Raw genomic sequence first — 25,721 nt, forward strand, 5'->3', positions numbered from 1 at the left:
CTAGGCCCCTAATTCGAGTTTTGGTAATTAATGACAACGGTCTGTGGATTAACGATTTCATTTGAGATAATGAGTATAGGTTGATCCACCGATGAAAGAGATTTGGTTGTAAACATATGGAGTTTTGGAGATGATGAGCAAAGTTCGGGCTCAAGGCAAAGGTATAAAATAGGGCTTTTGCATTTTACCGGTCACAAGCCGTTTAGTGGATGAAAAGTGACCGGATTTGTTGGATAGATAGCCGTACTATCAAGAGGGGTTGTGTACTCATGCTTGACGGGTCTTTAGTGTCATTTTGCTCAAAATGTCTAGTTGCATGCATGAGGGCTAACGGCGTTTTGAAAAGATTTGAAAAAGACTAAGTTTGAGAGCTGACTGTGTAACGGCGGACAGTCCGCACCAGAGGGGCGGACAGTCCGCGCCCGTTCCAGAGAGCTTGCAGAGGCTCTGGTGGGCTGGCGGACAGTCCGGCCCAGGTGGGCGGACGGTCCGCCACTGTATTTCAATTTAGTACCAGAAAGGGTGTCTCTCTGGTGTGGGCTTCAAAGTTGAACGGCGGACAGTCCGGCCATGGGGCGCGGACGGTCCGCCGGCTAATCTCAGTTTAGTACCAGAGAGGTTGTTTCTCTGGTCTGAGCTGAAAAGTGAACTGCGGACGGTCCGCTCCTGAGGCGCGGACGGTCCGCGGGCTAATCTCAAAGTTGTTCCAGAGACGATGTTAGTCTCTGGCGGTGTGGAACTCTTAACTGCGGACGGTCCGCCCCTGGGGTGCGGACGGTCCGCCAGGGCTTAACGGCTAGTTTTGACACGCATTAAATGCACTCTGACTCACTGGTTTATAACGGCGGACAGTCCGGTTTTTAAAACGCAAACGGTCCGCGACTTCGCAGAAAAGAGTGCAACGGCTAGTTTTTTAAGGGGTGTCTATATATACCCAATGCCCGGCCATTGGGTGCCTCTCTTGGCCATTTGGATAACATTCTTGACACATTAGAGCTAAGACATCCCTCTCACACACACACTTGCTTAGAGATTGTATTCTTGAGAGTGTGAGAGCTTCCTAGTGCATTGCATCAAGAGTTTGAGCTTTGTGACATTAGGGAAACTTCAAGCAAGCGTCATCAACTTGTTACTCTTGGGAGTTGCCGCTCCCTAGACGGCTTGGAGAAGAGGATTTCGTGGAGCTCCTCCAAGGAGATTGTTGAGGAGCCCCGATTTCGGTTGTGAGAGGTTTTGTGCTCACCTCACCGGAGTGGTGAAGAGCAACTCTAGTGGAATCGAGGTGTGGAGCGGTTCTTTGATTCAAGCCGGCTCAAGATCAAGAGGTTCTTGATAGAGGAGCGGTTGATTCTTGGAATCCACCTCAACGTGGATTAGGGGTGACCGGCAAGTCATCGACATCACGGGATAAACTCTTGTGTCAAGCTTGGTTACTTCTCTTGCTCTCGTTAATTCTTGTTTTACTTTGAGCAATTTACTTTACTAGAGCTTGTTTTGCATCTTGTCACCCTAGGTTGCAAACCCATCTAGAGATAGTAATAGCTTGACATAGGGCTTTCCTTTGGTACTAATTAAATTTCTCTAGTGTTGTTGACTTTAGATTTTAAACCGCCTATTCACCCCCCCTCTAGTCGGTGTTCTTGATCCTACAAGTGGTACCAGAGCTAAGTACTCCATTAATTGCAGATTTAACCATCTTGGAGTAGAACAATGACTAGTGATCATGGGATTCATGTTGGGAAGCCACCATTCTTTGATGGAAACAATTATGATTATTGGAAGACTAGGATGTCGGCTCATCTCAAAGCCATGAGTAGAAAGCTATGGAGAGTAGTAAATGATGGATATGTCATTTTGGACCCAAAGAGTTTGACACCCCTAGATGAGAAAAATGAGACACTAAATGATCAAGGGGTTAATGTGCTCTTTAGTGCTCTTGATGTGAATGAATTTAATAGAGTCAAGAGCCTCACAAATGCAAATGACATATGGAAGAAGCTCATAGAAATTCATGAGGGCACATCAACTGTGAAGGAGGCCAAGTTATATTTGCTTAAAGGGAATTTTAGTGAATTCACCATGAAGAAGGATGAGAGTATAGCCGAGATGTTCAACCGGCTAAATGACATTGTGAATGACCTCAAGGGACTTGGATTTGAGGTACTGGATGGGGATTTCAACCACAAGTTTCTTAGATGTCTTCCGGAAAGATATGACACAATTGTGACCTTACTTGTAAGGTCAAATGTGAAGAACGCAACTCCCACACAAATATTGGGAGAAATTCTCACCCATGACATGTTCAAGAAATCTCAAGATGAAGCTCATGGTGGAGAAATTGATATGAAAAAGAAAAGTGTGGCATTCAAAGCTCAAGATAGCAAAAATGAAGAAGAAAGTGGATGCCAAGAAAAAGAATCGGATGAGGAGATGGCTCTCTTTGTCAAAAGATTCAATAGAATGATGAGCAAGAAGAACTTTGGCAAGAGAGGTCAATCATCAAGAAAGAATCCTTTTGTGGACAAGACTTGCTTCAATTGTGGTGAAGTAGGTCATATCATTGTCAATTGTCCAAACAAGAAAAAGGACAAGAAAAATGATAAAAAGAAGAAGAAGAAGTTCATCAAGAAGAAGAAAAATGGCCTAGCTTATTTTGTTGAATGAGATTCCGATGCAAGCTCCGATGATGATGATGACAAGCCATCCAAGGGAGTTGCCGGGATCGCCATCAAGGAGGCTCCATCACTCTTCTCTACACCACATTGTCTTATGGCAAAGGGTGGTGCAAAGGTACAACAAGATGGTGAACTTGATGAACTTTCATATGATGATATTGTTGAAATCCTTAATGATGCCGATGAATTCATGACAAAGAAAAAGGCTAAGTTGAAGGACTTGAAGTTGAAGTTTACTTCTCTTCAAGATTCCTATGAGGACCTAAAGACTTCTCATGAGAATCTCAAAGAAACTCATGAGAAGCTTGAGGAAGCTCACAATACCTTGTTTAATCATAAAAGAAAAGCAACTTTGAGCATTGGTGTTAGTTGTGATTTAATTGATGATAAATCTTGTGGCTCTAGCTCTACTAGTTCTCTTTGCACCAAAATTGATAACCCTTCTTGCAATGAATCTCTCATTATGGAAAATAATTTGTTAAAGAAAGAGGTTACTTGCTTGACCAATGATTTGAGAAAATGCTATGATAGTAGAGCAAAGTTTAATCATTGTTGGGCAAGCCAAAAGTTCACCTTGAACAAGCAAGGGTTTGGATATATTCCTAAGAAAGGGAAGAAGGCTTTTGTGCAAACTAAAACTACTTTTGTGAAGAGTAGTGGCAAGCCATATTGTGAAAAATACAAGAAAGTTGGTCATGTTGAGAAGAATTGCACCAACAAGAAAGTCGTATCCTTTGATTCAAGTTACATTCTTATGAAAAATTCAAATGGCAATGTTAGTGCAAAATTTGTTGGGATATCTATAAATGGTGCTAAAAAGAATGCCATTTGGGTGCCAAAAGTCTTGGTCACTAATGTGGTCACTAACATTCAAGGACCCAAGAAAGTTTGGGTACCTAAAAGAGTTACTTCCTCTTTGTAGGTGAATTACAAGTCCGGAGGAAGAAATTGGGTGCTTGATAGTGGATGCACTCAACACATGACCGGAGGTCCACCCACATTCTCCTCTCTAGATGAGAATGTGGGTGGCTATAGTGACATCATCTTTGGTGACAATAGCCGGGGCAAAGTCAAAGGAGTTGGTACAATTCCTATCTCAAGTGATCATTCTCTTTCAAAAGTATTGTTGGTTGATTCTCTCAAGTTTAATCTCTTAGCGGTCACTCAACTTTGTGATTGTGGATATAAGTGTAGCTTCACTAAAGATGATGTTGTAGTGACTAGCTTGGATGGAAAAGATCACATCTTTACGGGATTTAGACATGAGGATGTATATTTTGTGGATTTTGCTACTAAAGAGGCAAATTTGTCTACTTGCTTGTTCACTCAATCATCCTTGGGTTGGTTATGACATAGAAGGCTTGGTCATGTTGGCATGAAGCAACTCAACCGACTTTTGAAGCATGATTTAGTAGTTGGGTTGAAGAATGTGAAGTTTGAAAAAGATAAGCTATATAGTGCATGTCAAGCCGGAAAGCAAGTTGCAAATACTCATCCCACTAAGAGTGTCATGTCAACCGAGAGACCATTGGAATTATTGCATATGGATTTATTTGGTCCTACAACATATAGAAGTATTGGTGGAAATTGCTATTGTCTTGTGGTAGTAGATGATTGCTCAAGATATACATGGGTTTTCTTTCTTCATGACAAGGCCGATACATATGACACATTCAAGAAATTCTTTACAAGGGCCGAAAATGAATTTGAGCTCAAGGTGAAGAAAGTGAGGAGTGACAATGGAAGTGAGTTTAGAAACACAAGAGTTGAGGAATGGTGTGATGTGAAGGGAATCAAGCATGAATTCTCAACCAAGTACACTCCGGAACAAAATGGTCTTGTTGAGAGGAAAAATAGAACCTTAATTGATATGGCAAGATCAATGCTTTCCGAATACAATGTTTCGGATAGCTTTTGGGCCGAAGCAATCAACACGGCTTGTCATGCCTCTAATAGATTGTATTGCCATAGATTTCATAACAAGACCCCATATGAGTTGCTCATTGGAAGGAAGCCAAATATATCATATTTTAGAGTGTTTGGTTGCAAATGTTATATTCTCAAGAAGGGAACTCGATTATCAAAGTTTCAAATCAAATGTGATGAGGGTTTTCTTCTTATATATTCATCTAGTAGCAAGGTGTATCGGGTCTACAACAAGACACATGGCATTGTTGAAGAAGCATATGATGTTGAGTTTGATGAAACCAATGGGTCTCACAATGAACAAGAAAATCTTGATGATGTGAGAAGTGATGGGTTGAGAAATGCAATGAAAAACATGTCAATTGGTGATGTTAGACCAAGAGAAGAAGATGAAGATGAAGATGGTCCTTCTATCTCTATTAGAGTTAATCCTTCAACTTCTATCTCAAATGATCAAGCACAATCAATTGTACAAGATTCAAATAATGATGATTCTCAAGTACAAGATCAAGTTGGTTCATCTAGTGCACCTTCTTCATCAACTCAAGAACCCATTGTTCCTCAAAGAATTCATCATGTTCTTGCAAAGGATCATCCGGTGGATCAAATCATGGGTGATATTAGTAAGGGTGTCCAAACTCGATCTCGCATTGCTTCATTTTGTGAACATTATTCTTTTGTATCTTTTCTTGAATCTAACCGTGTAGATGAAGCATTGAGAGATCCGGATTGGGTGAATGCTATGCATGAAGAATTAAATAATTTCACCCGGAATCAAGTTTGGGATCTAGTTGAGAGGCCCATGAATTATAATGTTATTGACACTAAATGGGTCTTTAGAAACAAGCAAAATGAAGATGGAATGGTTGTGAGAAACAAGACAAGATTGGTAGCTCAAAGCTTCACTCAAGTCGAAGGTTTGGATTTCGGTGAAACTTTTGCTCCCGTTGCTAGCTTAGAAGCTATTAGAATTTTATTAGCTTATGCTTGCTCTCACAACATAAAACTTTTTCAAATGGATGTGAAAAGTGTTTTCTTGAATGGCAAGATTAGTGAACTTGTTTTTGTTGAGCAACCTCCCGGTTTTGAAGATCCCAAGAAGCCAAATCATATATACAAGCTCTATAAAGCTCTTTATGGTCTTAAGCAAGCTCCACGAGCTTAGTATGAAAGATTGAGGGATTTTCTTATCTCTAAGGGCTTCAAAATTGGTAAGGTTGATACTACTTTGTTCACTAAAGATATTGGTAAAGATTTGTTTGTTTGTCAAATTTATGTTGATGATATTATCTTTGGTTCAACTAACCCAAGTTTTTGTGAGGAATTTGGTGAAATGATGTCTAGGGAATTTGAAATGTCCATGATTGGTGAATTGAGTTTTTTTCTTGGACTTCAAATCAAGCAACTCAAGGAAGGCACCTTTGTGTGTCAATCAAAATATGTGAAGGATATCTTGAAGAAATTTGGTATGGAAGATGCAAAACCAATCAAGACTCCTATGGCCACCAATGGGCATCTCGACCTAGATGAGGGAGGTAACCCGGTTGACCAAAAGCTTTATCATTCTATGATTGGTAGTTTGCTTTATTTGACCGCATCTAGGCCCGACATCATGTTTAGTGTTTGCATGTGTGCACGATTTCAAGCCGCACCTAGAGAATGTCATTTGACCGTCGTCAAAAGGATCTTGAGATACTTGAAATATTCTCCCAATATTGGTTTATGGTATCTCAAGGGTGCTCATTTTGATTTGGTTGGATTCTCGGATTCGGATTATGCGGGGTGCAAGGTTGATAGGAAGAGCACTTTCGGTGGTTGTCAATTTCTTGGAAGATCTCTTGTATGTTGGTCATCAAAGAAGCAAAATTCCGTGGCTCTTTCAACCGCCGAAGCGGAATATATCTCGGCCTGAAGTTGTTGTGCACAATTGTTATGGATGAAGCAAACTCTTCTTGACTATGGTGTGAAATTTGATGAAATTCTCTTGTTGTGTGATAATGAAAGTGCCGTGAAGATTGCCTCTAATCTGGTTCAACATTCAAGAACCAAGCATATTGATATCCGCCATCATTTTCTTAGAGATAATGTGAACAAGGGTGATATCAAGATTGATGGTATTGGCATGGATGATCAATTAGCCGATATATTTACCAAGCCTTTGGATGAAACTCGGTTTTGCAAGTTGAGAAATGAGCTAAACATCATTGACTTCTCAAATGTGGCTTCAAAACTAGCACATGTGGCATGTGATTCTTTCATGCACTAGTTGTTTCTTTTTTTCTGAATTTTTGAGGTATTTTTGAACCATTTATGAGTTAAAATGATTTTACTCGATTTATTTTTGAATTCTTGTTGAAACTTGCTCATATGAGTCTTTTGAAGGTTTTCATGCAATAATTGAGATTTTTGGATTTTTATATGAGCAATGATCCCAAATTGGAGTTGGAATTGAGAAAATTGGCAAATTTCTGGGCTGACTGAAATTTGGTACTGCGGACAGTCCGCAGGTATAGGGCGGACAGTCCGCCGTTCAAGAGAATTGTCCACCAGAGGCTCTGCAGAGAAGTTGTCAACCGCAAAAATACTCCGCGGACAGTCCGCCAAAGGACCGCGGACGGTCCGCCAGAGGCTGTGCAGAATATGCCAGAGGCAGTGTCAGTCGGGTTGCAGTGTAAAATATTCAGAGGCGGACGGTCCGCCAAAGGACCGCGGACAGTCCGCGACTGGACAGAATGGTGGGGTCGGCCAGACTTGACTTATATTGGATGTCCATCTCACAACCCCCACCAAACCGCACATATCACCCAAAAAAGCTCTCTCTCTTTCTCTCTCAAGCACGTGGGGGACGACGACAAGGTCAAGGCTTTTTGGCATGATTCCCGGACGGTCCGAGAACATCTCCGGACTCTACTCAAGACTGTTCTTATGGTTGATCCTATTGCTTTAGTAATTGTTCTTATGGTTAAATCTTGAACTCAGGCCACCCCGGAAGATCATCAAGGCCATAGCTTCTAAAATCAAGAAGGCAATGACTTCTAAAAGACAAAGAGACAGTGATGACTTGGATGATGTGGACTATGCTCCAAATGTCAGTGAGATGGCTGCAGCTTCTTCAGTAGGAGATGCAGGTGATGAGTCTTCAGATGAAGAGACTGAGGGGGTTGATAATGATGTTACAGATTTGATGGGGCTAGATCTACCTAGCCGACAGTGGACTGCAGAAAGCTATGCAAATGCAAGAGCAGTGGATCGGTTCAGCTTGCCTCGTGACACCAGTATTCTCTTCTTCAAAACTAAGGTACAAAAAGATGTTTACTTTGGTCATCTAGTTAAGAAAAATGTATTCAAACATCAAACCATTGACCTAGGCTATATGAGACAACAACAAGTCATGACTGATCTAGTAGATAGATTTCAGCAAATGGGGTTAGCAAATTTTTTGCAGCATAGGTGTGATTGGAATGAAACAGTGATACACCAGTTCTATGCCACTCTAGAGATCAATATGGTTGAGGAAACATTTAGGTGGAAAACTGGCAAAAGAACCTATGGTGCTACATTTGCACAGTTTGCTGAGGCTAATCAATTGGATTATAATTTCATCAATAGTGAGCAAAGCATGAATGTTGTGTTAGAAAACACACTAGATGAAAATGACTACCCCATATTCTATGAGCCTGCACATCTTGGAATTGCTAGAAGCTTTGGGGGCACTCAGGGTCTGAGGCATCATCCTGCAGTGATCAATAAGATTGTTAGAGTCACATTCATGCCTAAGAGTGGCAACAAGGACAAGATTAGAGGGCACTATTGGAATGTGATATCTCATATCATAAATGGAAATATAATAAATGTCATTGCTCTTATCATAGATCAGCTTGCAGATTTGAGGCTTAATATGGAGATGAACTTGTATTTTGCTCCATACATTATTTCCATCATGAAGGTTAAGTCTAGCTTCAGAGGGTTATGTGAAAGCAAGCACACTCCTTTCAGGCCATTCAAGAATGACAATGCTTTTCTCTTGAGGCCTTTGACTCCCTTCCCTGGAGATGATATGGATGCTGAAGCACAGGGGCAAGATGATAGTGATGATGATGCTCACATGGGAGCAGCTGCAGCTCAGCATGCTATGCCACCACCGCATCCTCCAGTACAGCAGCAGTGGCCCCCTCCAGCTGGCTACTTTGACCCATACTTTGCATCCATGCAGGAGAGCATGTCCTCTCAGATTGCGGGGTTGGCTAGTCAGATGCAGAATCAAATGAACCTTAACTTTCAGAACATGCAGCAGCAGATGCTCCAGCCCGTGATGGCTCAGATGCAGGGGTTTCAGGAGAGTTTACACTCAGATATAGCAGCTCTTGACTCACGTTTTGAGGATTTGCCCTCTTCTGAGCAGTTTGAGCAGCTTGAGCAGAGGCAGGAGCAGCTAGAGCAGCGATTTGATTCTTTCAGCACAGCCTTCACAGGGTTTACTGACCACTTCTACTCAGTGTTTCCGGCTCCAGTGCCGCCTCCAGAGTTCTACCCGCACCAGCCGTTCTACCCACCGCCACCTCCTCCACCGCCGATGGATTGACTTTCTTGGCAATTGATGCCAAAGGGGGAGAAGGAGCTTTGGAGTGCTTGGATCTAGGGGGAGCTCATGGACTTCTCATGGAGATCATTCGCTTTCGGCTTCCACTTGCCACTCATGCGTATTTGTGTTGAACTATTGCTTTACATATTTATGTTTGATCGGTTTGAGACTTGTGTTTGGATTTGAACATTTGGTTTGTAATGTGTGATGAACTATGTTGGTTTGTGCTACTCTTATCCATTTATGTTCATCTTGTGGTTGTGAGGTTGTGCTAACCAAGCTAAATTTCATATCATATATATCTTGTATCTTGTATGCCTCGATTTCCACTTGTAGGGAAGACTCCGTCAAAAGTGTCAAATATATATATGTACATGATATTCATGCAAATTTATATGCACATTTCAAGGGGGAGTTCTCTCTACTCATCGAACTTGGTGAATTTATTCATACTATATTCTGAAATTTTCAAGAAAATGAGTAAGTTCTTCCAAAGTTCAATTCCAAATCCACCTTATGCCTAGTGTATAAAGTTGACTTGAACACTTTTATCACTCCAAAATTAAGTGTTGTCATCAATTACCAAAAAGGGGGAGATTGAAAGCATTTAGGCCCCTAATTCGAGTTTTGGTAATTAATGACAACGGTCTGTGGATTAATGATTTCATTTGAGATAATGAGTATAGATTGATCTACGGATGAAAGAGATTTGGTTGTAAACATATGGAGTTTTGGAGATGATGAGCAAAGCTCGGGCTCAAGGCAAAGGTATAAAATAGGGCTTTTGCGTTTTACCGGTCACAAGCCGTTTAGTGGATGAAAAGTGACCGGATTTGTTGGATAGATAGCCGTACTATCAAGAGGGGTTGTGTACTCATGCTTGACGGGTCTTTAGTGCCATTTTGCTCAAAATGTCTAGTTGCATGCATGAGGGCTAACGGCGTTTTGAAAAGATTTGAAAAAGACTAAGTTTGAGAGCTGACTGAGTAACGGCGGACAGTCCGCACCAGAGGGGCGGACAGTCCGCGCCCGTTCCAGAGAGTTTGCAGAGGCTCTGGTGGGCTGGCGGACAGTCCGGCCCAGGTGGGCGGACGCTCCGCCACTGTATTTCAATTTAGTACCAGAAAGGGTGTCTCTCTGGTGTGGGCTTCAAAGTTGAACGGCAGACAGTCCGGCCATGGGGCGCGGACGGTCCGCCGGCTAATCTCAGTTTAGTACCAGAGAGGTTGTTTATCTGGTTTGGGCTGAAAAGTGAACTGCGGACGGTCCGCTCCTGAGGCGCGGACGGTCCGCAGGCTAATCTCAAAGTTGTTCCAGAGACGATGTTAGTCTCTGGTGGTGTGGAACTCTTAACTGCGGACGGTCCGCCCCTGGGGCGCGGACGGTCCGCCAGGGCTTAACGGCTAGTTCTGACACGCATTAAATGCACTCTGACTCACTGGTTTATAACGGCGGACAGTCCGGTTTTTGAAACACGGACGGTCCGCGACTTCGCAGAAAAGAGTGCAACGGCTAGTTTTTGAAGGGGTGTCTATATATACCCAATGCCCGACCATTGGGTGCCTCTCTTAGCCATTTGGACAGCATTCTTGACACATTAGAGCTAAGGCATCCCTCTCTCACACATACTTGCTTAGAGATTGTATTCTTGAGAGTGTGAGAGCTTCCAAGTGCATTGCATCAAGAGTTTAAGCTTTGTGGCATTAGGGAAACTTCAAGCAAGCGTCATCAACTTGTTACTCTTGGGAGTTGCCGCTCCCTAGACGGCTTGGAGAAGAGGATTTCGTGGAGCTCCTCCAAGGAGATTGTTGAGGAGCCCCGATTTCGGTTGTGAGAGGTCTTGTGCTCACCTCACCGGTGTGGTGAAGAGCAACTCTAGTGGAATCGAGGTGTGGAGCGGTTCCTTGATTCAAGCCGGCTCAAGATCAAGAGGTTCTTGAAAGAGGAGCGGTTGATTCTTGGAATCCACCTCAACGTGGATTAGGGGTGATCGGCAAGTCATCGACACCACGGGATAAACTCTTGTGTCAAGCTTGGTTACTTCTCTTGCTCTCGTTAATTCTTGTTTTACTTTGAGCAATTTACTTTACTAGAGCTTGTTTTGCGCATCTTGTCACCCTAGATTGCAAACCCATCTAGAGATAGTAATAGCTTGACATAGGGCTTTCCTTTGGTACTAATTAAATTTCTCTAGTGTTGTTGACTTTAGATTTTAAACCGCCTATTCACCCCCCTCTAGTCGATGTTCTTGATCCTACAAGTGGTACCAGAGCTAAGTACTCCATTAATTACGGATTTAACCATCTTGGAGTAGAACAATGACTAGTGATCATGGAATTCATGTTGGGAAGCCACCATTCTTTGATGGAAAAAATTATGATTATTGGAAGACTAAGATGTCGGCTCATCTCAAAGCCATGAGTAGAAAGCTATGGAGAGTAGTAAATGATGGATATGTCATTTTGGACCCAAAGAGTTTGACACCCCTAGATGAGGAAAATGAGACACTAAATGATCAAGGCGTTAATGTGCTCTTTAGTGCTCTTGATGTGAATGAATTTAATAGAGTCAAGAGCCTCACAAATGCAAATGACATATGGAAGAAGCTCATGGAAATTCATGAGGGTACATCAACTGTGAAGGAGGCCAAGTTATATTTGCTTAAAGGGAATTTTAGTGAATTCACCATGAAGAAGGATGAGAGTATAGCCGAGATGTTCAACCGGCTAAATGACATTGTGAATGACCTCAAGGGACTTGGATTTGAGGTACCGGATGGGGATTTCAACCACAAGTTTCTTAGATGTCTTCCGGAAAGATATGACACAATTGTGACCTTACTTGTAAGGTCAAATGTGAAGAACGCAACTCCCACACAAATATTGGGAGAAATTCTCACCCATGACATGTTCAAGAAATCTCAAGATGAAGCTCATGGTGGAGAAATTGATATAAAAAAGAAAAGTGTGGCATTCAAAGCTCAAGATAGCAAAAATGAAGAAGAAAGTGGATGCCAAGAAGAAGAATCGGATGAGGAGATGGCTCTCTTTGTCAAAAGATTCAATAGAATGATGAGCAAGAAGAACTTTGGCAAGAGAGGTCAATCATCAAGAAAGAATCTTTTTGTGAAGAAGACTTGCTTCAATTGTGGCGAAGTAGGTCATATCATTGTCAATTGTCCAAACAAGAAAAAGGACCAGAAAAATAATCAAAAGCCGGAATTTTTACCGTCTTTCTATGATGATAATGACCCCAAAGCCATCGGAAGCGATCTTGCTTGCTGGAGAGTTGAGATGCCCCAAAACTTTCGAGACAATTTCATATATGTCATTGAGAAATACAGGTCATTTCTTATGTGCCATTAAAATTACAACATCCTGTATATGGTATTATTTATAATTTTTTATTCTCTATGTGACATTGCCGTCAAAATTAACTATCAGATCTGTTAAAGGATATGATGAAAAGACAAAAATACCCCTCCTCCAAAATAGAGGTGCTCTCACCATCTCACGCGCCGGACGCCATCTCCGACGCCAGCGGCCACCACCCGACCCTCGCCCCGATGTCCACTCCGGTCTTGACGCCAAACGTGTTGTGGCCAAGGTTTTTTTTTCTGACCACACAAACCGCTTGCCACCTGTTCCGGTTTACCGGGCCGGTTGGACCGGTAACCGGTTGAAACCGGACAAACTCAAAATTGCGTTCAAATGATCCCGTTGAAACAGTCGGAACCGGTTAGCCGGCTGGTTTGGTGGTCAAATCGGACCGGTTTGACTGGTAACCGGTCAAATTCAATTTTTTTGTTTAAATTCAAATGCCCGCAAAGTATACTAAATAAATGTTTGTATAACATATTTTAGTCTAAATGAACCCTCCCATCCTCTTTTGTACAACTTTTACATTGTATTTGTATACTTTTGTATGCACGTTTTTTTGTTTAACTTCAAATCCCCGCAAACTATACTAAATGAACGAATTTTTGAGAAAATTTGACACCATTAGATTCGTCGCACCTTGAAATATTTTTAGGATTTTTTTGGGAATTTTTTATTTTTTGAATTTATATTTAAATTTTGAATTTGGGCCGGTTTCTAACCGCCCGATACCGGAACCGGTCCGGGCCGGTTAGACCGGTTACCGCAGTAACCGGACCGGTTCTGGCCGGTTTTTTTAACCCTGGTTGTGGCCACCACGCCAACCTCAAGCACCGTGGCTGCCGCACCAGCACTCCACCGCCTTTGCCTCCACGCATCCAGCAGGTACCACCGGAACCAATGTTGTCTGATCAACAGGAGGAGCCGCCGCGGCTTGCTGCAGGCCGTTCGCGCAAGCGCAGCGTGGCGCGGACGCCCCGGCCGGCGCCGCGCACGGAGCAAGGCAGGCCCGCGGATGGCCTTTAAGAACTGGCCAGCCCCTTCCCCCGAAGCCTAGTTCCTTGCTCCTCCGATCCATTACAGCCGCCACCTTCTTCTTCCCCCAATCCGGCCATCTTTGATTCGTCGCCCATGGTGAGTGCCGCCGCAATTCCTCGCTACAGCAGCATGCTCGCCCTCCCCTCGACCGATTCCGGCCCTTATCCCAAGTTTTCCCCTCTCCTGCCGGCTCCCCGGCGAGCTCCTCCGCCCGCTGCCGCCGCCTCTACTGCCGTGACGCCTCCTCGCCGCCGTTCCCCTCCATCCGAGACACCAGTGAGGCTCGCCGCCTCTCCATCTTCCCTGTGCGTGCGCCGTTCCGGCCCCCGCTCACCTCCGTCCGTCCTCGCTGACAGGCGCCGGTGCCGTGCCGCTCCGTGGAGCGCTACGCGCGTCGCGGGCGCGCACTGCACGCACCCCCTGGGTGCGGGTCAAGGCTAGCGGCCGCCCTTGACCCGGCCTGGATCCGCCTGCCTCTGGGCTGCCGTGCAGCATCACGCTAGCCGTCATCGCGCCCTCCCGTTCATGGCCTCCACGCTTCCGTTGCCCGCGCCGCCGCGTGGTAAAAACTGATGAGGTTGCTTCTATTTTGAAGGAGGGGGTATTTTTGTTTTTTTACCGTACCCTTTAACGGATCTGTTAGTTGATTTTGATGATTTTGACGGCAATGACACGTAGATAATGAAAAATTATAAATGATGACATATAAAAAATGTTGTAATTTTTTTATAGCACATAAGAGGATTTTTTTTCCAATGGCATAAAAGAAATTGTCTCAAAACTTTTCCTCTTTCTTTCCTCAAAGTAAGACAGCACGGCTGATTTCAAAAGAAGAAGAAGAAAAAAAAAGAAGACTGCGCGGCTGCACCATAGCAGCAGTGTTCAGCGGCGATGGCACGGTGCGTATCCAGCTTCCCGTACGTACCGTGCCGAGCTTGATGGGGTGCGCGCCCAAGGGCCAAGGCCGTCGCAACATACCACGGCTCTAATCATGAGCGAGTCCGGCACGGTTGGCACGCACGCCAGGAATTCCCTTCGATTCACAACTCAGCTGCGGCGGCGCTTTTACTGTAGAAAAATTGGTCTCGTACCATCGAAAGATCATGATTTATGTAAAATACCACCGAAAGTGTTCGGCTCCGTAAAATACCACTGAAAATTACAGCATTATCCAAATATAGCATTCTGTTACATTTTATTCACATGAGGGTTTGTTTCATCTGTTTTGAGCACAAAAAGTAGACAGGAAATGACTCAAATGCTTTTGGCCCATTCATCCCTTATCTCTGTACTCTGTTTCGACCCCTCCCTGTCCACCGATGCCGCCCGCTCCCCACCTGCGCCGCCGCCGCCCCGCTGGGGCCCTGCCGCTCCCTTGCCGGCACCGCGACGGCACCGCCCCGCCCCCTTCCCGGGCCGCCGCCGCTCCGCCCAGCCCCTCCCATCCCGCGCCGGTGCCGCTCCGCCCCTCCCCTCCCCTCCCGCCCCGCCCCGCCCCGCCCCTCCCCTCCCCTCCCGCGTCGGCGCCGCCCTGGCCTCCCGCACCGGCACTGCGCCGCCGTCGCCCCGCTCCGCCCGCATCTGGGCGGGCGAACAAGCGGCGCCAGCGTGCTTGGCGGAGGCGCCCACCCGGATAGCCCCGCCCCTCCTGCGCCAGCGCCGCCCCCCTCCCGGGCCGCCGCCGCCGTCGCCGCCCTGCCCCGCCCCTCCCCTCCCGCGCCGGCGCCGTCTGGGCGGGGGAACAAGCGGCGCGAGCTTGCCTCGCGGGGGCGCCCACCCAGCCGGACGCCAAGCTGGGGCGGTGACTGGCCGCCGTCCACCTTGCAATGCCCGCCCCTGCAGTGCAAGTTCTTTTCTCATGTGCTGTTCACGTTTTTATCTAAAAAAATGGTTTGGGGGCATATACGTCCAAGTTAACAGAGCCATACCCGAAATCTAACAAGATGCTATATTTGAGTAACGTCAACAATTTTTAATGGTATTTTACGAGACCGAACGCTCTCAGTGGTATTTTACGGAAGTCACATCTTTCGATGTTATGAGACTAATTTTCCCTTTACTGCAAGAGAGTCGAGACACTTCGCAGGTCTATGATCAGGCACGAGGCGCAAGAGTTTCGGAGACGTTGAGAAACGAGGTGGCCGAGGCAGCCGGATGGCACGAGCTCGCCGGTGTTGCCACATTTGCGAGGGGTAACAGTTCTGGATCAAGAATTCAAGATCGGAGCTTGCTTGCCCCCGGTGTCATGTGCTGTGGGCTCAAATTGATAGGAGCCTGTCTCTTGGTTACCTCCATGATACATCTAACCCGTGGTTGTCCCCACATGTCACTCACCCGAATGACTAAGGTTACGTTTGTCTCCTTCGCGGATTATAGAATCTAGCGTATTGTCAGGGTAATAGGGTAAAAGGTCACCCTGAGCAGTCTAAATAAATATAATCTGAAATAAAGTTGGTCCATGCTGTACTTCGTTGTCCCAAAAGCAGAAGGCACCAAAGATGAAAACACCAAACAACTGTTCACGCAAAGCAAAGCATTCTCAGGCTCCCGAATAGTGTGCTTAAACATCAATTAGGATCGCCACATAAGGAAAACATGTAAGTCGACAATGATGCATTCTGGCTTTTGTTTACAGAACAACTCGGTCAACCAGCACGAGGATGTCGCCGATCCGAATTTGTTTGCTGGAAGGGTGGACATATCAGTTGCAGTAATCAACTGTTAGCTGGATCATGATTTTTCTGCGTCACACTGGAGGCAAAGCTTTATTGCTGTTTACAGTTCTTGGCTATGTACAACATACGCCAGAAAGAATGGAGCAATCAGAAGAGGCAAAACTGGCAAGAGGCCACAAGCTGTCTTCGTAAAAATTGAAAAAAGAAAGAAAGAGCATCGCAACTCCACAAGCTGTAAGTTTTGAGTAACTCAGAGCACCGCTGTTACCAAATCAAGCGGCTCCAAGTGAAATCAACCGAGCCAAAAAAAAAGGAATATAAGAAAAGAAAAAGGAGCTCACAGCGACGGGCGACCTGCATCGTCGCTCATCATCCCTTTGAAACTTCTGGCGAGCCAGATAGCAGTTTCTCGTGGAGACACCTTGTTCTTCCCAAATGGCTTGAGAACGATGGAGAGCTCCTCCAGCCTCTGGTTCTCCAGCAGCTCCGCGGAAAGCTCCAGAAGCCCTTCGAGAGCCTCAGCTCGTTGCTGAAATGATGTAACATCAAGTGCTTCCTTAGCGGGCGATGCCTCTTCCTTGATACCGTTGCTGGTCTCTGGTGTGGCGGCTGACAGTTTTACCAAATCCGAGGTGTCTGGCGCCTTAGCAGCACTGGCTTCTGAAACATGTGATGTAGCAGTAACTGATGAGGCATGTGCTGGAGGCAGTGTGTTTGATGAGCTGCTCCTTGCATCAGCTTCTTCTGGTACCACATTCAGAAGCTTGATGATATCTGTGCTTTGAGCTTCTCTTTGAGCAGTTTCTGGTGTTGGCTGCTCATCACTAACATAGAAAGGGCTGTGTTGTATGGTCTGTGCAATATCATCAACTGGAGGGTTTAAATGAGAAACTACATGTTTCTTCCATGACTGAAGAGAAACGGGTGCCTCCGACAGTGTGCCTTTTGTTACTTGAACAGAAGGAGCAACTTCTGGTGCCAATGGAATTGAAGGAGCTACTTCTGAGGACGATAAAATTGGAGGGGCTTCTGGTGCTGATGAAAGAAGTTCTTGAACCGTGAACTTATCCTCACCACTTTGGGATGTGGTGCTCTTTCCATGCTGGTTAGATTGCACGTCATCCTTGGAAACAAATTCTTGTTCAGAACTCAGAAAGGATGGCTCCAAAGAACATCTCAGGGTCGAACCACCATTATTAGTCCCAATAATCTTGTCGGTGCTAATTTCTGAACATATTATGATGCTTAGGTCATTCTCCTCGCTGACAGTGTTGGGTGCAGAGCCTATACATGGTGAAACCAAGCAGACAGGTGAATCAGGCTCAGATAGTTTAGAGCTGTCCATATTTTCAGTACAACCAACTGTAGAATTTGAGCAAGCACTGTTGTGTTCCTTTGTTGAAACAGAGAAAAATTCCCAAAGATTTGTTGATTTTGCTTGTAAATCATCCAGTTTCATATGTTGTCCATCTGAAGGAGCAGCAGAAATCATTACATTACGCGGAGGATCACTGAGAGCATTATCTGAGCCACGGGAAGGTCGTTCTGGAGTTTTCTCTCTCTCTGTTGTGACCTTGGTATGAGCTCGTCTTGTCACTGTGACTGGGAGGCTTGGTGTCCCTACTCCAGCTTGCCTCTGAGGGCTAGTGCGTCTAGCAGCTGGTGGTGTCCTGCTCTTAGTTTTTCCTGAAGCTACAGCACCATTTTCTGTGATCTGTTTGGCAGGTTCAGGAGTTGATGGCCCAGCAGTTTTGATCTTTGGACTATGTTCAGCAATAGGTGACTGCAAGATCAGTACCAGGAGACATAAGTAAGCAATATATTGTACACAATAAAAAGTTCGATTTCGTTACTGAAAAAAAAACCCATACCTCTTGCTTCAGGGGTGGTGATGCTTCAACTTGATTTGCATGTTTGTCAAGAGATAAAATGTTTCCAGACTTTAAACTGCATGACATATCACTATTTGTCCTTGAAACCTGTAATGGGTGCTCCACTTGATTATTGTTGATGAGCCCAGTACTTGGCTTTATACCACCTCTGACAGGAGAGGTGATTTCTCTCAGCCGGCTCTCCTCTCTAAGGGTTGTCATAATCTTCTCAATGATCTTTGGCTGTTTACTCTCTGTTCTGGGATGGATATCAACATGTATGGATTTAGATGAATCTTGCCTTTTAAACTGAACACTAGAATTGTCTTTATTGCCTCTAAGATCTTCAGGTGTTGAATATTTTTCATCTGACATAGCTTGATCCACATCTTGAGTGTTTCGAGTATCATTGGTCCTTCTATCACTACTTGTAGTTGCACATGATGTGCTTCTGTCACTCTGGGTACCGTCTATGTCACTACTAGAAATGCTACTGCTTTGGCTGTCAGACATGCTTCTCTGACTGCTCCGTGAAGTGGGTAGTGGCTTCTCTGGCATCCGCATGGTGTTTGAAGCATCATAAAGAGGACGGTATTGATTAACATAAGGTTGCAGGTATGGATTCTTCAGGATCTCAGATGCCTGTTCAAATTATATATGTTTTCAAAATTCAAATGAAAGAAAAACTATTATCTGGAAGGTTTAAGTTTTATAATAGCTTACAGTAGGTCTATGCTCTGGACTCTTCCTCAACATACTTTTGATTAGAGTTTTCCTGTACCCAACAGTAAAGAAAGATCTTGTAAGCTGTATATTTTATATGACTCCTTAAATAATATGTCAATAGATGTGTGGAAAAATGCAAAGAAACATTTAGCAGTTTGCTATTAGCATTACTTTCGGGAACAAGAATAAGCATTGCCATGTTAGTGCAACAGTTATCAAGATCACTTCTAAACATGCAAAGGACAACTGCTCAACTTCCACAAGACCTACTCCATGTGGAGAAGTACACTTACATGGACACTGAGTAGCAGGCAGGCAAGGGACCCATGGAAGACCGGTTTATCTTGCTTATTAGTCCAGCCATATCCTGCAAGCAGTGCAAATCAGGGAAGACCATCAGAATTTTTAGCAGTCTGAAGAATACCTGCATTCAATATTTTTTTATGAAATTTCCAACTCATATGAACAAAGGGAATCTACTTCTGGGTAACCACTGTGAAGTAAGAAAAACAATTTGATAAGAACTCACAAATGCCTTGAAGGCTGGTCGATGAGCTGCCATCTCATACATACAGCACCCTATGCAAATGTACAATTGTTAAATTAGAAATTTAGAACAAATAATCAGCCATGTAAACATCTTATATTAGAAAGAGAACTGAGCCAGGTAAAATGTAATACCAAGAGACCAGATGTCTGACTTGAATCCATAGGGAATATCAGCTAGCAGCTCTGGGCACATGTAATTTGGTGTTCCGACAACCTTAAAAAGCATGGTGCCAAAAGTTATTGCACGAGTTTAGAATAAGAATTACACTTCCATACTTTCCATGAGATGAACTAGCATGTTTACATGGTTCATGGCAATATAGGAAGGAAGAAGGAAGGTTCTGAAATATAATTCCTTTCTTCCACTAGACTCTAACATGAATCTTGGGTCCGAAGTCCCAAAGGCCACAGCTCATCCAGTGCCAATATGGAAATAAGGTTCCAGTTCAGTGGTAAAATGAAGTATAATCCCAATGTAAATGGTATAGTATATGGAATATACTCATGATTCATGGCAAACATCATTGTTAGTGTTGATGTACGATATGAGTGATTAATAAATCAATAATTTTTTTCTATAAACAGGAAAAATGGTGGCACACTATTTTTAGATAGAAACAAATAGGAAAGGAAGGAAACATGAAGGAAGATCATACCGATGAAGCTAGATCATCTTCTTTTAATGTCTTCGCTAAGCCAAAGTCTCCTGCATAAAAATCAGATAACATTTTATAACTTATATGATGAAGCATACAAGTAACAAATGTAACATGTCAGTACAGACTCTCATTACTGTATTCGTCATGAGAAACTAACCAAGGCGTATGTCCTGATCTTTGGTGAGAAATATGTTGGAGCACTGCGAGTTTGAGGAAGAAGCATGACCATCTATTGCATATAAAAATCGACAATTATGATGATCTACTTATTTACACTTACCTTCAAGTCACGATGCAAGACATAGTTCGAGTGCAAGTAGTCTACAGCAAGTACCAATTGAGCGAACCATTTAAGCAATACCTGAAAGTTATTCAAAGTTATGAGCACAATGTGGATGATTTCCTTCCTTCTAGTATATAAACAAAATAGACAAGTCATCTCATACCTCCTCAGGAAAGTAAGTACCGTTTGATTTCTTCATCAGCTCGTCCCTGACAAACAAGGCCAAAGTGAGACATAACACAATCTATAACGTGGCAATGAAAAGGCTAATCCCCAAAGCCCTAAATCACACTCACATATCTCCACCTTCACAATAGCCCGTGACAATACAGACATAACAGCCCTGCATAACTAACCTTGTCAATTGAACAGGTTCAAACAGAAGAAACAACGTAAGAACAAGTTCCTGAACTTACAAACCTTCTCAACCCAAGCCTCCTTGAATTCAACAATGTAAGGGTGCTGCAACCGAGCAATCAGTGCCATCTGCAATTCACTTTTTCTCTTACTAACTCCTCAAGGCACCGACAATAAATCAAAGACAAAGCCTAAGGGTTTTACCAACCTCTTGATGGGCAGACTTGCGACAGCGCTCGGTCTGCCTCGCAAGCCGGATTTTCTTCAGCACATACCTGCAAGGTAAGCATAAAGTTACCCAAACAAAAGGGAGAAAGCCGTCCATTTCCTACATACAGATGGATGGGTGCTATATCTTACTTCTTCTTTTCAATCTTGTGATTGACAAGGATGGCAGCACCAAATGCTCCACGGCCAATCTGCTCCATGATTTCGTACTGATCCATGCGCGACTCCATGAGCCCCAATCCGCGACGAAACAATCAGAGTCTTGCAGCAGCAGCAGCTCGCAACAGGTGTGCCAATCTCTAAATACCCGAGCCAGTCACATTTCGCCTGCCCAGGCCCAACAGGGGCTCAAACACCACCACATCCTAATCGAGCTCTGCAAAACAAAGCACCCAGCCAGACACCTAATAAGCCAAGCAGCTTTGGTGAAAGCGCACGCGCTGTCACGTGGCGTCCAATCAAATCCACTGCGCGTGCCTTTTTCTTAGAAAGGAGAAGCGATGCTGCGCGCAGGAAAGTTTTTCAACCACGGGAATCGATGAACTGGGCGGCGAGAATCCAGTGTGCATCGGCTATCCAAAACAGTAGCGGCAAATTTACTACTGGTTTCGCAGCGGTGCTGCAGCTGCACACAGCACGCTGCTCCCACCAACCGGAACGGGGCGCCGACGGAGACGCGGGGGGGGGGGGGGGGGGGGGGGGGGGGGGGCTTACCGCGGCGGACTCCACCTGCATTGACCAGCGGCGAGCAAACCAGGTTCGTTGCCGGTGCCGGCGGCGGCGACGCTCCTCCTCCTATTCCGGCGGGAACCTGCGACGCCGGCGACCTGGCGAAATCTCCGGCCTCTCCTGGACGCGGCCGCCTCTGCTCTCTCGCGGGCCGCGGGGCTCTCGCGGCTCCGCCTACCACACCACTGGCTCCCTACAGGCTCTCGCTGTTGGGTTCGCGCAGTGCGGCGTAGGCGTAACGGCGTGGGCGACGGAGTTTTGCCCGGCGGCTTTTATACGGCGCGGCCGCAACAGCCGGCGGTGGTGGTGCGGTGGGGTTAAAGGCACATCGGCAGAAGCCAGGGAGATAGCTGCTTGGGTTAAGGGACCAACATTGCAGGCGAAGGCGTGGCTTCCATTTTTTTTTTTTGGATGGGGCTTCCACTAATTACTTATGTGACATGTGTTATAGTGTTATAAAATTGCAGCAAGTACTGTGTACTATGATGAACGGAATTACCATCTCCAAAAGAATCCCACTCCTGGGTCCATTAATTTAAATTTTGATTTTTAAACTCCGTATTTGAATTACTATAAACACAAACTTTCCGTTGGATTTCAAATATTAGTGTCCATCTCAACTCATGCAGTACTCCCTCCGTTCCAAAATATATGTCGTTTTGGTTTTTCTAGATTCATATGTTTGATATGAATCTAAAAAAGCCAAAACAACCTATATTTTGGAATGGAGGGAGTACTAAAGATAAGACCACACCCTAGAAAAAGCACGGCCTCATCTCTAGCTTCTCTTATTAGACATATGCCATTTTCTATGAAATACGGTAAAACAAAGTCACATTTATTTCAGTTTACCTTTTTTTCTCATGAATGAAATGTTCAAGCCAGGCACAAACATATAGAGGATGCCCATATTTGCGCGCGAGTATCATAGCGTGGCCAGTTGGGCTGGTACGTCAGCTTCGCTCGCAAGAATAGTATAGCGTGGTCCTACAACATACATCTTTCATCTAAGTTGCCATTTTTTTTTTGCGCAAAATCATGTTCATCTCTCTAATTTTGTTTATTTTTGTCACAATCAAAGACTTGTTTGATGCAATATCATGCGTGGCAGATTAGTATAAATATATTATACAAACCGACCATATGAATCTGGTTGGTTTTGCTACAAATATAGCGGCAACCACCCAACAGAACGAACTGATGTCAGAACTGAACCAAAGCGTAAAGCCATGTAATCCACCGCCCACAAAATCTTACCCTACGATTCCCGGCCAATTCCGAGGCCAGGGAAGCAGGCCACGATATAAAAAAAATTGTGCCCGTCCATCCGGCGAACAACGGCCGGCGGCTGGCCGAGCCCATCCTCCCCACGGCCCTCTCCTCGCCGCCGCTGGCCGCGCCCCGCCGGCTCCTCGCAGCGCCGGCCCGAGGCTCCTTGCGCCCGCAAAAAATGGGACAGCGGCCGCGCGCAGCCTCCGGCCGGAGATAAAGAGGAGAGAAATAGGGGGAACGCGGATGGACACTGCGACGCCGACGGTAGGGAGCCCCGCTCGCTCCTGCAGGCCGCCGCTGGACGCCGCCACCGCCCGCGGTGCGCTCCGCCACCTCCCGAGGCACAACGCCCGAGCTCCATCCGCACGGAAATGGGGGAGAGAGGGAATGAGAGGAAGGCTCGGCGCCGCCGCAGATCCACGCCGCCGCACGCGGAAGGGCGGAGCTCGACGGTGCCCGTGCTCGGCGGTGATCCAATGGAGCTACAGCTCGCCGCCGCGCCGGCCTCCGCGCCCCACTCGGTCGTCCGTGCCAGCGCCCGCTCGCCGGCGAGGAAGGGGGAGGTGGAAGACCACCGTCCGGCCCCGGTCCGTTGCCGTCCAACCCCGAACCGCCTCCGTCCGGTTCCGATCTGCTTGAGGGTAGAGTGGATTCGCGCCGAGGTGAAGCCGAGACGGCGGCAGCGGAGCAGCCGAGACGGCGGCAGTGGAGCAGCCGAGGCAGCACGGCGAGCAGAAGCTGCGGAGGCGACGCGGCATGGAGGAGCCGTGGCGGCGGCGGAAATGCAGGTGGGGGTGGGGGAGGAGCAGGGGAGGGAGGGAAGAGGAGGGACACGCCATAGGGGAGGAAGAAGGAGTGCGAGAGAAACGCGAGCTGGAGGCGGAGGGGAAAACGAAAGGAGAGAAGAAAAGCGAAACAAAAAAAGAAAAGGGGAGGAAGAGAAAAAAAGAAAATAATATAGAAGAAAAGAGGGGGGAAAAGAAAGGAAAATAAAAGGTGTCGAAGATAAAAAAAGAAAAAGGGAAAAATAAATGTGTTTGATGAAATGAGAGGGTAGTTGGAGGATAGGGAGCAGGGTCTCGCCGCCCATGACCGCCGGGAGAAAAAAAGCACGTGCAGGCCCCCGCTCCCCCTTCGCCGCCCTAGCTCCGCCGCCCAGCACGAGGCCAACGCAAGAGGCCTCCGGGGACGGACAAATGCCACGGAAAGGGAGGCACCGCTCGAGGAGTCCGCCACAAAGGTGAGGCACCACGGAGGAGAGGTCGTCGCTGCATCCACCGGGGGAGAAGGAGAGCGAGAAAGGGAGCGAGGGAGGAAGAGAGAGAGGGAGAGAGGGAGCCGGCAGAGAGAGAGACTACGAGGGTGGAAGGGTGCTGTGGCCGAAAAAAACACCTTAACGTGTGGACCCTAAGACTGGAAGTTGGTATAGACGATGTGATATAGAGAACGACAGGTGCGGGAAAATTGGATACAGAGGAGATAATCTCGATGGATGGGGGCGGAGGGAACGACAGGGAATAAAAGGAGAGAAGGAAGAAGAGAAAAAAAAAATCTGATGGGGTCACCGCGCGGGGATCCGAACGAGCAGGGAGGGGCACACTTCCCATGGCTGCCTGGCTGCCAAGAGAAGGAGACCAAGTAGAGAGCTGATTAACCATGTACTCACAAGCAGAGGAGTATTCAATTTATGATTGCTACTCTACAAGTTCAAGTGCATTTTTAAATTGAACTTTACAAAATATGTTCTCTTCATACCAATCATCATAAAATCTTAAAAAAAGTTCTCTCTTTGCTTTTGTTCCCATCAAAATACCACAGGTAGATCTATTGGCAACCCGCGGCAAGCGGTTTCTAGTTCAAAATTATTTTTCTCATGTCAAGGAATTAACTACATAAACACATTGCCTCCGATATTGTCTTACATGTTGTTTGGCATGACCAACTATACAGTGGTTGTCACCGAGGGGGGAAAAACACAAGTGGTCAAATTATTGTTCACATGCACATCTCAACTTGCCTGACATTTCTTTCTAATAATGCGTGCACGCATCGCTGGTTCATTTCGCTGCACTGTACTTTAGCAGTTTATTATTTAGGTCAATCACATTAGGCGATTCTCTGGAGAACGGTTTTGTGTTTAACGGTTTCCCCTCGATGGTAGCGTCAACAAAAGCGCCAGAGCTCAGAATCAAAACCATTTTACCTCAAACCCGTCAAGATCAAGGGTGGTAATTACGTAACCGTATGCACAGTGATTAGACGACCGACGATCGCAGCATAGGAGACAGGAGATCCGGTGTCACAGTAAGTAATTAATTTTTCTGCAGAGAGGTAATTATTAATTTCCGGAGCACGGGGCGGCGTAGTAACTGCTCACCCGATGAGTGAAGAGCTGCACCGTCACAGTCCGCATCATGAGTACTCCGTACATTTCAAATTATAATTCGTTTGACTTTTTAATCTCAAATTTTACCACTCGTTTTACTAAAAAAATTTAAGCAAAATATCACTTCATTTTTGTGATTTGCTTTATCAATACAAGATCTTGAAGAATGACTTAAATTTGACTATGTTTGCACAAATTTTTTGAATAAAACAAGTGGTTAAACTTTAGATTAAAAAAATCAAACGAACTATACTTTGGAACAGAAGTAGTAGTAATAATAGAATAGCACGGGGCTGCCCAAAATAAATTCGAACGCTTCCTTTGGCAATGACAGGTGGGTTCGGCGACCATCCAGCGATTGCTTCTGTGCATTTGATTGGATAGCGAG

At 45.4% G+C, this 25,721-nt stretch overlaps 1 protein-coding gene across 1 annotated transcript; it reads right to left on the bottom strand.

The window, feature by feature from the left end:
* Positions 1–16,303: 16,303 nt before the first annotated feature.
* On the bottom strand, positions 16,304–22,003 carry LOC120698542 (serine/threonine-protein kinase Nek4-like). The gene is made up of 15 exons (XM_039982196.1): positions 21,661–22,003; positions 21,079–21,322; positions 20,927–20,993; positions 20,782–20,847; positions 20,658–20,704; positions 20,525–20,570; positions 20,359–20,439; positions 20,236–20,278; positions 20,076–20,125; positions 19,552–19,633; positions 19,400–19,449; positions 19,164–19,237; positions 18,868–18,919; positions 18,145–18,786; positions 16,304–18,056 (listed from the first exon to the last, which is right to left on the bottom strand). The coding sequence occupies exons 2-15, from the start codon at positions 21,174–21,176 to the stop codon at positions 16,611–16,613; spliced, it is 2,844 nt and encodes a 947-aa protein (XP_039838130.1). The 5' UTR covers positions 21,177–21,322; positions 21,661–22,003; the 3' UTR covers positions 16,304–16,610.
* Between the last annotated feature and the right edge of the window lie 3,718 nt (positions 22,004–25,721).

This window comes from Panicum virgatum, chromosome 3K (genome assembly GCF_016808335.1).
Source record: "Panicum virgatum strain AP13 chromosome 3K, P.virgatum_v5, whole genome shotgun sequence".
In the NCBI taxonomy this organism is placed as follows: Eukaryota; Viridiplantae; Streptophyta; class Magnoliopsida; order Poales; family Poaceae; genus Panicum; species Panicum virgatum.